We start from the raw sequence: 14,920 nt of genomic DNA on the forward strand, positions 1-14,920 counted from the left end.
CTCCTCGTTCCATGAAGGGGCGAAAGAGAGACGCATTCATTTTCCGGAGCGAAAGTGGAAATAAACGAGAATAGTTTGTGAGCTTAATTGCACGAATGCCTAATTGGAGTCTGAAAAATAATTCCTTTGTGGTCGGTCAGCGAAGGGGTCGAGTGACCGTTTTGTTTCAATATTATGACATAATGGGGGTGAAAGAGACATATTAATCGCCGAACGGATAAGCGGAGAAAGGAGGAGAGAGGAAGGGAGAGAAAGAGGGAGAAAGAAGGAGGCGAGCGGAGCATACTCGCGGATTGTAAATCGTGGTAGGAATTAATCGTCGCGACGCCGAGTAGGCGTTTCGACTCCTGACCTCCTCTCCTGGAGGACCTCCCCGAGGGTCGTCCGGCCTCAACGGATCGCAAATTACGCGGCCTGTAAACGCGATTTTATAAATAGACCCGGACGGTCCTGCGGCTATTTTTGGTGGCCGAACGACGATTAATCGAGCGCGTAAGGAGATCGCGATTCCCGCGAATCAACCGAGTCGAGGTCCGAATTGACCCTCCGTCAGCCTCGACGCTCCTGCGAGATGAATCGACTTTACGACCGAGCCAAGTACCCTGTCGCGATCTTGAATGACGTCGATCTAGATCGGGGACGAATTCCATGACCCAGAAGTTGACGAGGTCGGGCCAGATTTTTGCGATTTTGAAACAATTTCATCCTGCTCGACATACTTTACGAGTGAACAAAAGTATTTCAAGAGGAAGACCTTGAATCATGAATGAACCTTTTATTTTTTATTTTTTAATTAAAAATGGAGTTTCGCGACTAGGAGGATTATTGCGTCTTTTAGACAACCTCCTTGTAGAATTCCGAGTGATGTTTTTGCCCCATCCTCGTGCGCGTGAAAATATTAAAATGACTCAATAATATTCCGTGACCACTTGGCCCAAGTATCTTCCAAGAAGAGGGTCTCTCGGAAGACATCTTTATTTCGGCGCTCTCGACAGGAAAGGGAAGTCGCTCTAACTCGTGCATATCGCAAAACCTAATTCGCCTTAATCTAATGACTCAAGAGCGGGAAACGCCCGCTCGCCGGGTAAATCTCCGGCGAGGTCGAGGACTTCCGGCCCCGTCATCAACTGTCCCATTCTCGGCGCAAAATTCTCCCTGGTAGCGGGTCGAAATAAAAGAGACGAGAGAATCGCTTCGTCGCGCACACGCGTGCCTTCCTACGCACGCCCTGCACGTGCACGCGCGGATGGCGCACTAATGCACGCTTACGCCCGCAATTAGTCGGAGCGTTCGCCTCGTGACGCGGACGCTGACGCAGCGTGGACCATGGACGTAGGATGCATGGACCCCGTAAACCCAACCATTCCTTTAGTATTCTTGCGAAGACGACAAAAAGAAGATAGAAGGAAACGAGGAGCTATCCTTCTCCCTGTCCCGCTCTCTTGGTGTTAAGAAGACCGCAGCCATATTGTGCTGGGCAATCGTTTCATGTAAACCAAGTGAGAAAACAACCCCTCCGTTTTCTTTTTTTCTCTTTCACTTCATAGGGCTGGGGTGTTCATAGTCAGACCAAGGCATGAGGTCCATATTAAGAACGTAAGATATAGGGACACTGTAAACCCAACTTGATATTCTTAGGAAGACTACGAATTGAGAGGCTATCCTTTCTCACTCTTCTCTTGGTGTTAGATGGGCTGCCGCCATATTGCGATTTGCAACCGTTTCACGTAAAAAGAGAAAGAGAGGGAGAAAACAGCCTGTTTTCTTTCCTTCAGCTCTAGTTCTTTCATAGTTGGATCAGCAGGTGAGGTTTACGTATCCTACGTCTATGGGGTGGACCGGTACATCCGGCTCCAACGGAAAGTCACGATCACTTGGCGCGAAATCGCGCATGACTTTGTGTGCAATCGTAAAACGAGTGATTATAGAATTAACGATGGGCATAATTAAGGGGACTTTGCGGCGCGTGTACGCTGCCACTCCGACATCTCACCATTTCTAAAAGTTACCTCAAGAGACTGGAATTCTCCAAGTGATTATTCGTAACAAAACAAATCAGTCACGGAGTACGCAACTGCCCTCTTACCAATGCGCCCCCGTAAAATACCAATCAATGAAATGACGAAAGTTGGAATTTCTCTAAACCATCTATCTCTTTATGTGACATTTCCAATCAATAAATGTTCGAGACGTGACCCCCAGGGAGTTGATTGAAAAACTTGCGTAAAATGTTTTCACTTTCCCGCGCGCGTGTCGCAGGGGACGAAAAACTTGCAGCTTTGTCCCGCGTTATCGAACCGTCTCCTTCTATCAAAGATTCCGCGCATATCTTTCTTGAATACGAGATAATTCTAATTTATGTACACCTTTCGCGCGTATCTTTTAACTTTTTGGACCCTTTTACTCGTAACACCCTGTACACCGCGAAATTAGTTCGGGCATTCGTCACGTGACGCAGCCAGTGAACCGGCGTGAACCATCCGGCTCTAGCGGAAAGTCACGCCCGGTGGGCGCGAAAACGCGCGGGCGCGCGCGTACGCCCGCGTGTACGCACGCGGGACGCGCATTGTCGGCGGTCAGGGAAAAGCACACGACGCGGCAGTCGCGGCCGCGCCTGCGCAACCGGTCGGGGTTTCGCCTAGTCCTTGGCACGATTCGCGCTCGACGAGCACGCTGATTTTCACTTTGTGGAAACTCGACCCGCCGGTCTGTGGGAAAGGGAACGCCTCCGGGGAAGTGACGTCCTAGGAAACGGGCTCGGAAAAAGCTAATCGATGAAATTATTAGCGCTCTATATAGATCGACGACCTTAGAGCGAGACGTTCGGAAGGTGGACGTAATTGGCTGCCGTCGTCGCTTTGCTCGTTCCCTTAGCACGAGGAAGCTGTAACTAAAGGATCTAAGGAGGATGCAATTAAAATCCATACTTATAGGATTTTTCTTTGTCGGGCTTATAGTTTTTACTTAATTTAGTAAACCAGTATCTTGAAAAAGGGAATCGCGTGCGTGCATCGCGTTTGATAATTGCGGTAGATTTGTTTACTTCGTGAAGTGCATTTGGCAATACTTTCTATCATCCATCATATTCGCTTATCTGCGAGAGGTTTCCTCCAAATTGGGTAAAGTGCAAACGCTCGGAGGAAGGTTATAAAATGTTTGAAACGCAATTTAGCCGTCTGAGGATTATTTTACCATAAAATGACCTCCTTGAAATAAGAAGTGAAGTAATATATCTCTCGCGAACTTCTCAGGATTTGCGCGATTTTTCGAGTTTGCGATATCGATTTCCGCGAGTGGCTTATTGGTCGCCGATTGGTTGGTCCCACCTTGGAGCACATGACTCCGCGATTCCGTTAACGATTCCACCTTTAACGAGTCCCCGATCGAATTTTTCACCTGTTGATTCCCTGAGATATCGGAGCGCGGGGAGGGCGGGACAAAATTCCGCTGCAGTAAAACGCGACGCGATGCGGTTCGGCTCCGGGCCCATTATGCACCTCGTGTCTTTTTCTTCTTTGGGGATTTTTTTCATTGCGCAAAGATTGCCCCGTTGGTCTCACCGTTACATTCCGCGAACCGTCGCCCATTACCCTCCAGGACGTCCTTTGGCCCATCCATCTCGATTTATGCACATCCAATGGACCATGGCCCGGAGGCCTTCCTGCTCTTTAAATTCAACTCGGCCTTTATTTGTTAAATGAATCCTTGTGCCTAATTAAAATTGCTAAATCTTCGATCTAGTATACGTTTTTCTCCTTTACATCTCGTCTTTTCCGTGATAAATAGGAACGGTTAATTATTTCGTGATTACCGGCCGAGTAGGAGGTTCTTTCGGATTCACTTTGGTATACTCCCTGCTTCCTTCTTGGATCCCTCGAAGAAAACGATTAAATCTTGGCAATTTCCTCCCCGTGATTCATAAAATACTTGGCATTCAATGCAAGGACCGACGCGTTTCTTACCTATAGATTCCTCCCTATTGTTTATAATTGCCCCACGGCTTACGCGGAATTTTCGCAAAGTACACGTATTTCTTTCTTTCTATTTCTCCGGAAATTCTTGATAATTCTTATAACCATCTTGAGTTAACTCGAGTTTCATACGGTATCGTTGTTATATGAATTATTCTCTGTTACTTCGATGTAATTGCATTTACGTAGGGTGCGAAGTTATCCCTTCTCATGTTTCTCTTGACTCTGTCTGGTTTATATAGGAGTTCCTTGGATTAGATGTCCGATTTTATGTCGGTATATTTACGGAGAGAAATCGCGGTAGCTCCTCTTCCGAGTTCGAGGAATTCGGAGGCACATGGCCCCGAAGAAGAATTCGAACAAATTACCTGTCCTGCGGCGAATTGGCCCCCCGGGGGTCCGAAAAACCGGAGGGAGCTTAATCCACCGAAAACATCCAGAAATAATTCCCCGCGTTGCGACATCGGAATGGCGGAAGCGTTGCATAATCCAACCCGTCGTTTCCGGTTTCTCCCGGCAGCGATCCCACCAATAAAGCGCGAGCCTTCCGAGCTTTCATCCCCGATAATCGCCGCAAATATTTAGACAGGGAAGTCGCAACAGCGAGCTTGAGAAATGGCGCCAAAAACCACGTGGCCCGCGAAATTGCGGGAGAAAGCTATTTTTGCGAGAACTACGTGCCCGGATTATCGCGACTAGCTAGACAGACGCCAGATTCGGGAACTGAATTTTTCCGTCTTTTCGTTTCCTTTTTCTTTTTCCTTTTTTTCTTTTTCTTTTTTTTTTTAAATCGAACGTTATCCGAAGCGTGGTCGCAGATTTTGCGGCTTCTTCGAGGTGCAACAGGTGGAGATGGAGAAGCTCCTCCGAGACCGGAAATAATTCCACCGCTGCGAAATCTCCCTGCAATTATATTTCCCCCAAATTAACGAAACCAGTTTAACCGAAGACGTTTGATTCCCTCAGATTCTGATAGCGATTTCACGGTACAATTGCAATGTTTTACCCGAACCTTCATTGTTTCTACCTTACCTTCATTTTTACAACCTTGGACAACCCTTTGCTTGAATTATCTTGCTCTGTTGCCCCGGTAGCTCGTCAAGCGCGCACTCATTCAACAAATTCTGGAGTTAACAAACTCCTTAGAAAATCAAGATGCTCGTTCAAGTTCGCTGGAATATGACCTAAAAAGTGGCATAAAAAATCGCTCCTCTCGTTCGGGGTTAGAAGAGCCCCCTTCAAGTCACCGATCTTTGTGCGTATACGGCGCGTCACGCGCGCACTCATTCAAGAAATTCAGGAGTTAAACAAACTTCTTAGAAAATCAGGATACTTATCCAAGTTCGCTAGAACATGACGTAAAAAGTGACATAAAAAATCGGTCCTCCCGTACAGGGTTAGAAGAGCCCCCTTCGAGTCATAGATCTTGGTGCGTATACGGCACGTCACGCGAGCTCCCGCTCCGACCAGGAGCGCGTTTTTGTCGCGCCACGAATACCAAGCGCTCTCTCCTTCTCTCTTGGATCCAGAACGTGCCGTTTAAGCTCCCTAGAAGCCCTCTCGACGGGTCAGAAATCTTTGAGAAAAACGCCGAACGCGGAGCCGCAGGGCGCGTGCAGCCCGCCCGACACATAAGGGGAGCGCCTCGGCACGTGAGCGCTACTTCGTTAGAAGGGAAGCTTATTTCCGTAAGTTGCCCTCGCTAAAATAAGGAAGCAGGACCGAGCGAGACAACTAAAAATATATCCGCCGAAAGACGATCGGCGGCACTCCCGATTCATTTTATCGTCGGCCAGTCTCACCGCGACGTACCGAGATATGCAAATAGCTCGGACAGGACGCGCGGGAGTAGGGGTAAAAAAATCATCGAAATTTTCCGCCGTGACATTTTCCAGAGAGATTTTGCCTGTATTATTTTACTTCGTAAAACAGCTCGAGTTGTTGATATCAAATGATTTTGGTTAATCGTTTTCTTTCATTTTTAAATCGGGGTTTACGTTGAAAATTCGATCGTGTCGTTGAAATCGATTTATTTTATGGGATTACTTTTGAGTCGTTGGTATACGGTTGACTTTTCGCAATTGTTCTTGTTTTTCCAGATTGTTTCCACTCGTTTATATTTCTTCGGCTTTTCATACTTGCACGGCAAAGAAGTGACGTTGATACGCGGTACTCGGAGGTTTATCTTTCGAGGACTCCTGATAATGCGTGCGATCCGATTAAATTATTCCAATGTACCAGCGGTGTAATTGGATAAGTACCGTACGATTACGTGCCACCTATAGAACGGGTTCCACTGAGTGTTTTTTTTTTTAGCCTCCAGGTGGAGGTATTACACATTAGCGAAATACACGCGCAGGAAGTCAATAACAGTTTCTGTTCCCGGTAGAGTGTTGTAATGAGGGCTCTTATTACCCTGACGCGCGACCTCGGGCGCGGTGACAGTAATTGTTACGAATCCATTGTGCCTCACACGTACACTCACGGAGAAAATCATAAAAACTAGTCGGAATCGCAGTAAAATACGTTTCACTGCGTCTTCCTCGCGCTCTTAAACGGCCATCTTCCTCCCAGTTTCAAGGACCCGGAAGTATGGAAATTAAGCACCGTCCTACTTGCACCATTACGCGGCATTCAAAGGAGGATCTGGGAGACAATCGAGCAGAATTTTGCATAAAAACGAGAAAATTACCGAACCAGTGCCACCAGGCATACCGACCTCTCGTCTTTTCTCCAGTTTAACGGCGAAGTGGCATGACTTAAGGCAGTATTCGCTTCTCTCAGTTTTTATTCCTCACTTGTTTTTCTTTTTTTTTTTTTCCCCTCTTAACGAATCGGCGAATCCAATCACACGCCACGAGGGACAAAAGTCGGACAAGTAAACCGTGGAGTATGTGCCGGATAAATTACGCAAGAGGAGGGGGGGAGCGGAGGGGCCTTGTATCGGAGATATTATCGGGATCCGAAAAGCCGGTTCGCGGTCGCGCCTTGGCCGGTAATTGTACACCTTGTACACCTCGCCTCGTGTCGGTAAGCTTCGAAGCTTCGATGGGTTTTGGCCTCGCTTTGATGCTTGTCGAACGCGTCGGGACCGGGTGTCGCAAGAAGACTTTTCGATTCTTTTACGACCCGCGGCGAGATCGACCTGGATGTGCCCGAAAGTCATCGGACTCGAATCGCAAATTGAACGCTTGATTCGTCCCTGACGATCTCGGAACCGGTCATCCCATCGATCATCTGCTATACGGCTCGAAATTTGGAACGGAACGTGATTGAATTTTCTCAATAATAATAATAATTATTTTTTCTCATAATTATTCGAATTTCAGCGCTATCGAGGAATGTGGGAATATTCTCTTGAAATCGTTGACGCATTTTAGACTGTATTTTTTAAGTAATTGGATGGAGTATAATCCTTGACCGGGTTCTTACTGTCCTCGACGTGAGTTATTTACGTTTTATGTGTATGGAGAAATTTGGGTAATCGGGAGAAAAATGTTCGTTACTCCGTGAATCATGCATCCGTTATACCGGTGAAATTTGGAACGGTCCGTGACCGAATTTCCTTAGTCCTTTGAATGAGTCATTTGGGGGTTTTATCGGCAGAAGTAAACGTGGGTATATCGGTAATCAAATATTTAAATGAGATGCATGGAGGGGAAATAAATCATTCCATTGTTCCAAGTTTAGATATTATCGGAGACGTTTCTCGCAGATGTCAAAGGTATCTCGATGCTCGATCGGCGTTCGAGTATAACTGGATGAATTCTTGGGGATCGATACTTTAATTCGGCCGTGTATGTAACATGTGATAACGCATCGGTGCCGATGACCTTTTGCAATACGTGGCAGATTTCCGTCGGGTTGCATCTGGCTTCTGGATCTTGCAACTAATAAACGGTTACCAGGTTCCCCGAAGTTACGGAATTTCCGCGCGATTCTGGAACGGAGAACGGAGCTCCCCGAAGTAAAACACCGCTTACTAGGCTGCTCTCGAGATCGATCGATCGATCGATAACGGCGAGATCGGCTTAATTACTCCGAGAATCGGGTCTCGATCTCTTGGGACGCGAGACATTTCTGAGAGGACGTTTCGGGCGGGCCGTTTTAAAAGATTAATCAAAAACACGAGATTAATATCCCCAGGTGTTCCTTTAACATAACTCAACTTCGAGGTGGCTTGAGCACTTACTTTTTAATCATTCTTTAAGTTGACATGGACATCAAGGATATGGAACAAGTGGAATTTTGATTAAACAAGATGAACCCTGGATTCGTTACACACTTTTTTTTTTAATAGGTAATTAAATAATAGGCAATTAAAAATTATTGCAAAATCTATGACGATCGCGTGCAAGGTGCGCTCTTCGCTGCACCACCAGTGACGTCACGGTATCGTTCTCATCGAGTTAACCTTGAAGATCGTTTTCCTTCTGAATTGCCGGCTGCGTGCTCCGTTACCGTCGCCTCGATTATGCTTGGGCACATTGTATGAAAAGTGAACCCACCGCTTAACAAATTCTACTGCACCCTTTCCACCGCGCGCTAACCTTGGGGATCACTTTTCCCGACCAAATTGGTCGGTGCATACAATGCCATCGTCTCTTGGATTATGCAGAGGCGCACCGTGCGAGGGTTAACGATCAATTTTCGACCGACTTGCCGGTCCATTACCCATTGATATCGAGCAGCACTAAATGCGACGTTTATTGGACCGCGATGTGCTCGTAAAAGTCGTGGCCCGCTCGGCACTTTTCTACGTAACCCGAGGACCCGATCCGAATACGAGGAGAAGACCCTGCACGTATACGGTTTTTGTTTAAACGAGATTGCCCGCACTGACCAATCGGTCCGATAAATATGACCGGCACGTTCCAAGGCGAATTCCGCAGGCGGACCCCGTGTGGTGCGGACTTTTAAAATCGCCGGTGGACCCAGCTGAAAATGGTAGGACCTCGCGGGAGACGAAGCTCCAAATTCGAGGCTTTCCGCGAGAAGCCGATCGTCGCGATTATTTACATTTCCCATGATTTTATTTCGATTTTCTGCGTTCCTCTTTTCTTTATATTAATTTTCCCGTAGGGCGATACCTTGTGATGTCTTATAAAAATCAGGAGGATGGTAAAGTTCCCTCGTAAATTTAAAATTCATACCACATGAGCTATGATTATACATAAATTTCGAGCCCCGATCTGTTAGATTCCCTGCATTCATTTCAAGACACGAATATTTTTTCCTCACTTCTTCCCGATATCTACGATGTTCCATGAAAATCAGGAGAGCGAAAAGACTCTGCGCTAAATCCCACGCCACATCGTTAAAGATTTGATATGCAAATAGCCATCGAAGCCTCTGCCACGGTGTGCATGAAAGAAAGCCAACCCGTCGGTAAGCTTTACGCCTTAAGAAGTTACCTTCAAACCCCCTTTGAACCTCCCGCGAATCCAAGGATGAGCGCTCGATCCTCGGCCCAAGCTCCTGGACGTTACCTTTGATGTATCCCTTATTAAAGGAGGCTTCGGGATCTTGGGATCTATTTTGATAAGGACCAACGAGAAGCAGTTTACGCAGGAGGAGCAACCGGGCGCTTCCTTTTCTCGCCGCGAGGGGGCAGCACGAGCGCGACCATAACGACGTCGGGACCGCAAGAGACCGGGAGGACGCTACCATAACAGGACATCTCTCGCCACTCGCTACTCCTTGCTCCTTTTCTCTCTCTCCCTCCCCTCCACGGCGCCCCCTCTCTTGCTGGAGCCCTTCAGGGCGCGCGGGCCGCGGGGGAGGGACGCATATGGGGAGTCACGGGGAGTCATGGGGTATCCTTTGGCGCTCGATCGTTCGCGGTTCCTTCCCCGCGTGGGAATCGATCGAACTCGCGCCGGGCACTGCGCCGTCGGATAAATAATGCGCGGCCACCTCCGGAGCAACCGGCCGGTAGTTTCCTCCGCGTTATTAGCACTCGACGCCCCTCTCCATTTGCATCGGCCGCCCGATGGAACATGCTTGATACCGGGCCTTGTCGCTCGTGGGGCCTACGAATGCAAATCGCGCTCTCCTTTGGGTCGCCGGATGGCCGATGGGGCGAAATGGATGAACTCGGTTCGCGCTGTATCCGAGAAATTGGATTATGGCCTCGAAATGATGCCGCGCCAGTCCCAAGGCGGGTGGAATATATTGTCTTTCAGGACGAGGGGCGAATTTTTTTTTCCACAATTAGTGAACGTGGTTGCGATTTTTCTAGATGGCTGCAGGGGGAGAGGTAGATGTTAGGATGCGGAAAGGATGTGGGTGTTAGAGAGCTGTCTCTAATGCATCGTTGAAGCGATATTAGTGGGTATTGGAAATACGTAGGTGGAGTTCAGAAAGGCGGAGATATCGGTAATATTGAAACTTTAAGGGGTTGATGAAACGCGGTTCGATATGAATTACGGGATAACGGTGTTATTTCTTGTTCAGAGGTCGAACGCGTCTCTGTTTGCTGGCCCCTAACGTACCTTCCGAGATAGTTCAATTACCGAGAAAGGTGACAGTTTTTCTATACCCGATAAGTATAGCTCTCTTCGACAGTCGCGAAGTTTTGATCGCTCGACGACCTCGTCGAGTATACAGGATCCAATTGAGAGAGAATAATTAATGTAGACTAATTCCAGAGATTTGTACAGGTGTTTTATATTTTATCGTCGGCCATGTTAACTACTCCGATACTTGGTTTAATGTATTCTTACGTTTCCTTTCTTAAAGGATGTCAGTTTATTTACGTAGTCGATAATTTTGGGAATTAATTGTCGAACTGGATACTCGTTTTTCGCGAAACGCGTCCCGACGTCGACTCTCGTCGCTGCTCCATTAGCTCGGTCGTAACGTAATCCTAACCTTGACGAAATTACGTCCACCCCATCCGCCCGCGCGGCGTCTAACGAGACAAGCTCCATTCTCCGTCGAGGGGAAACGCCCCGAGCGCCGGCAGACTGCGGCGGAAGGTGAAACGCCGTAGCCGCAGCCTCTTATGGCAAAGGTCCCATAACCACAATTCCATGGTTATCCGCGAGCGGGGTGACATTCCGGACGAAACGCCGTGGCGCCGTTCGGATATCGCCTCTCCTCTCCCGGGTCCCTGTCGCTTTGTCAGCCTTTCCAAACCGACACAAAGCCGGCTTACTTAATTAACTTATTTAATTACATTAACCATGTAGGTAATTCGACTAATCTCGTACTTATTTTATACCGAAGGAAAGGCGCGAGATACAAGCTAAGTACTTACCAAGACAATAGAACGTTTCTCACGCTTTTGCGCAAACGTGCACGAGATCGAAGTAACTCGGAAAATTCTTGCGAGCGATGTTGAGAAAAAAATGTAACGTTACGTGGTATGACTACTGAGATGTAGATACATCCATCTGACGCCGCATTTGTGACAAAGGTGATACGAAAGTTGCCATCCGAGAGATCAATCCTTTACGAAACTTTTCTCCGAACTGGGTGTATCGAATCATTTAAAAATCTGACCGTTTGTATATGAGGTTCCTAAGGAAGATCCTGACGCCCATGAAATTTCCATTTTTACTTTAATATGTTCATAAGCATTTTTTAATATCTTATAAGAGAGATGACATTTCATGCGCGTCAAGACCTTTCTCGCAGTCTTCGCATTCACGTGGAGAAATATCAAACGATTAGGAGAAGCTCCAAAATACGACCCTTAGACGCCACATTACGGTTCCGTTCGCACATACATGTGTACGTATACTCAGTAATTTGGCGCGGAACTCTGCCGAGTTTCCTGAATTTTTCGGGGTTTGGTTCCTCCGCTTAACAAGACATTCGCCGTTTGTTATCCCCGCCAAGTAGAAACACGGCAAAGTATAAAACGGAGAGGCAAAGTTCTGCCCTTTCCCGGCTTTTCTCTCTTTTTTTTTTTTCCTTCGAAAGCGTCGCACCTACGAGTGCAGGGCAGCGGGGTTTCTGTGATCTCGGTGCAGCGATTGATGCATCGTCGGTGTGGCCGTCCGTGTGGCCACATGGGTCCGCGTGTAGGTACCGTTCGGTGAGTCACCGGTGTACCTCACCCCGTGTACGGTTTGTTTTCTGGCTGAAGCCGTGGCTAAGAACAATGGAAACAAAAGAAGCGCGGTGCACGCGTGCGAGCAAGGTAGGCATGGTCACGGCGGTCACGTTTCATAGAAGTGCGACACGGGGTACTCCGCGCGCTGCACCGGCGCCGAGGCGCGGGGTCTCTGCAGTACCGACCGCGCGGACCCCTAAAAGGCGGGGCGCGTCCTGCACAAAAGACCCACGCATTTTGCATATTTACCGCAGAGGTTTTTCGGCCTCCGTAGCGCCGATTGATCGTCGCGAGCGCTCTTTAATGTATAAAAGATATGGCCGGGGCACACAAACGCGGGTGGAGGAAGTGCAACGCGGGGGCATACCGCGCTGCACTGGGTACGAGGTGCGGATGCTCCTCCTAAAAGCCAGGGGGCGTTCTTTATGAAAGACCGACGCATTTTGCTTAATTGCAACCGAGGACGCCGGCGGGTCGATCGTTGCCAGCGGTCTCAAGGCATAAAAAATATTTACGAAGGCATAAACGCCGACCGCGGCGGGATGGAAATTGTAAGGACTCGGACTCCCCGTTCCGCGGGCACTTTGCACGTAAAATAACCCCCCTAGCGTAATTTACACCTAACGCGTTATTACAGGTGTACCTTAACACGCAGTTCGGGGTGGCCCCTAAATCACTCGATTTTTTAACGGGCCGGTAAGGCAAAGAAAAACATGGCGCCACTGATCCGCTATCGAGTGACCTGTGCACTGACCCTGCTTTCCTGGGGACCGTTCTCACCCAGTACCACCCGACGGTGAAACTTTACGCGCGCGTAGAGTGCCGCGGGATATAGGACCTCGCACACGCGTACGCGTGAACCGCACACACGCTGGTACGTGTAGTTCCACCTACGCAGCAGTTTCGGCATCCGATATCGCGGTCATTTTAGAAGAACCATTGCTCTAGATTTTAAACTAAAATAAAAACCGGCAGGCGGAACAGCAACAATTGATTAGTCTTAAAAAATCCATCGTTTGGTTGTATTTCATTAATTTCAGGAAATGCCTTGGATGAGTCAAGCGAATTTCGGTTAACACAATCAAACTCGTTTGCTTCAATCGACTAAAGCGTTTTGGTTAAATCGTTTCGTTAATTTTAGAAAAAAATTTCCCTGAATGAATAGAATATTTTAGTCAACTCTACGAAATTATTTTCATATTCGGCGTGGCCGCAATACTAGATGCCATCCACGAAAAAGTTATTAAGCAATGAATTTAGTCGGGTGGGCCTAATATTCGGTTGCCTTGTAATAAGGATATTCTTAGGTTAAATTTAACAAAAATTTTATTGATTTTACCTAATATTTTTCTGCCGTGTATATTATAAAATTCTCTGTTATCTACGTTCTCGCCACACTTTTTTGTAAACGCTTTAATTTATTTTGTTGCGACGCGATTACTTCAAGTAATGTCTCATTGCTGATGCTTTGTCTGTAGCTGTTAGACATATGTATATAGATCATCGAGAATATGAGGTAAAGCAGTTTGAGAAGCGCATTAAAAGGACATTACACTGCAGTTGACATTCTTACACAAGCGGGTGACTCTCTGGATACTCTTTCACGGTGGTTCGTACACTTATCGACATGCGTGCACACTAATGCACACGCACGTGAGAGTATGAAACACGCGGCCGGATAACCTCCCGTGTCGATCCGCGTGTGCACACGATCCGCGTGAACCACGCCGACTTCTAATTGGCCGACTAGTAATTCTATCGAGGCATCGAATTTAAGCCTCGTGGTCAGGGATCAAAAGCAAGCTAGATAGGGCATCGGGTTTAGATGCCATGGCCACTTCGAGTCTCGAGATTCAGCGGCACGGCTATTATCAAATTTCCCAAAAATTTATTGGCTCGATGCACAAATAATGGCGCTTATTTTACACGTAACGTAACGTGTAAAAAAAACAAAAGCGCCATTACTCTTGCACCAACCCAATACATTCGCCGCCTCACTGCGCTCCAGAAGAAGTAAGAAATTTTTCTGCGACGTCACCCTGTGAAAGAGAAAATTCTAAATGATAAGCTGGAAATCCAAAATGGGACCGGAGAGCCAACGATTCATTTCGATTTGAAGTCTCCGACGATAAGTTTCGAAGTATTTAATCAGCGATCATCTGCATGGAGCTGTTTCAAGATGGCGAAGCTGACGTCAGCGACTGATGTCGAGGGCTCAGCCGCGAGTGTTTCGGTTTTCGGTCACGTTCTAAGGACAAAAGTGAGCCGCGCGTTAATGAAACAATTGGTAATGCAAGAATACGCTAGTATTACAATGCGTTAACGCGTATAATAATCGTGCAATGCCGAGGTATATGTATCGTGATTCGGTCGTTAACGGCGCATATTCCGCGAGGTTGTAATTTCTTTTCGTCTCCCGTTTCAGATCGAGAACGTGAATCTGTGCATGGGAGCCCTGAGGGCCCTGGGCGCGGATGAGGTGTCCGTAAATGCCTGCGAATTGGTCTCCGGATCGTCCCTTCGGCCGGTCCTGGCGCTGCTGTTCGCCCTCTCGCGGCATAAGCAGAGAACCAAGCAACTCCAGGACATGCCCAGGTCAGTTACCGACCGTAACCCGTACCAACTGTCGCATAAAATCCCGAAAAGAACCGCGCGCCACCCAGTCGTCGGTAAAGTAGAACCTTCCATAATATCGCTTCTCGGCCATGTACCCCCAGAGATGAGTTGGGAGATTGCTCACGGGCAGGATTGTGCGATCGCATCCTGTGCTGCCCCCTGGTTTCGTACGTTAGCTTTCACCGTTTTTTACCCCCAAGGGCGGCGCAACGAATTTCTGATAGGAGCAGAGATGAGTTGGGAGATTGCTCACGGGCAGGGTCGCGCGATC

At 47.7% G+C, this 14,920-nt stretch overlaps 1 protein-coding gene across 1 annotated transcript in view; it reads left to right on the plus strand.

The window, feature by feature from the left end:
* LOC105703188 (protein sickie) overlaps positions 1-14,628 on the plus strand; it is a gene marked incomplete at its 3' end in the record, with an annotated part of 86,137 nt that extends 71,509 nt beyond the window's left edge. The window contains exon 5 of the mRNA XM_012431371.2: positions 14,459-14,628. Within this exon, the coding sequence (XP_012286794.1) occupies positions 14,459-14,628 (170 nt within the window). The remainder of the gene's footprint in view (positions 1-14,458) is intronic.
* Positions 14,629-14,920: the final 292 nt, after the last annotated feature.

Source organism: Orussus abietinus, unplaced genomic scaffold (genome assembly GCF_000612105.2).
Source record: "Orussus abietinus isolate OABI.00-Male unplaced genomic scaffold, Oabi_2.0 scaffold330, whole genome shotgun sequence".
Taxonomy (NCBI): domain Eukaryota; kingdom Metazoa; phylum Arthropoda; class Insecta; order Hymenoptera; family Orussidae; genus Orussus; species Orussus abietinus.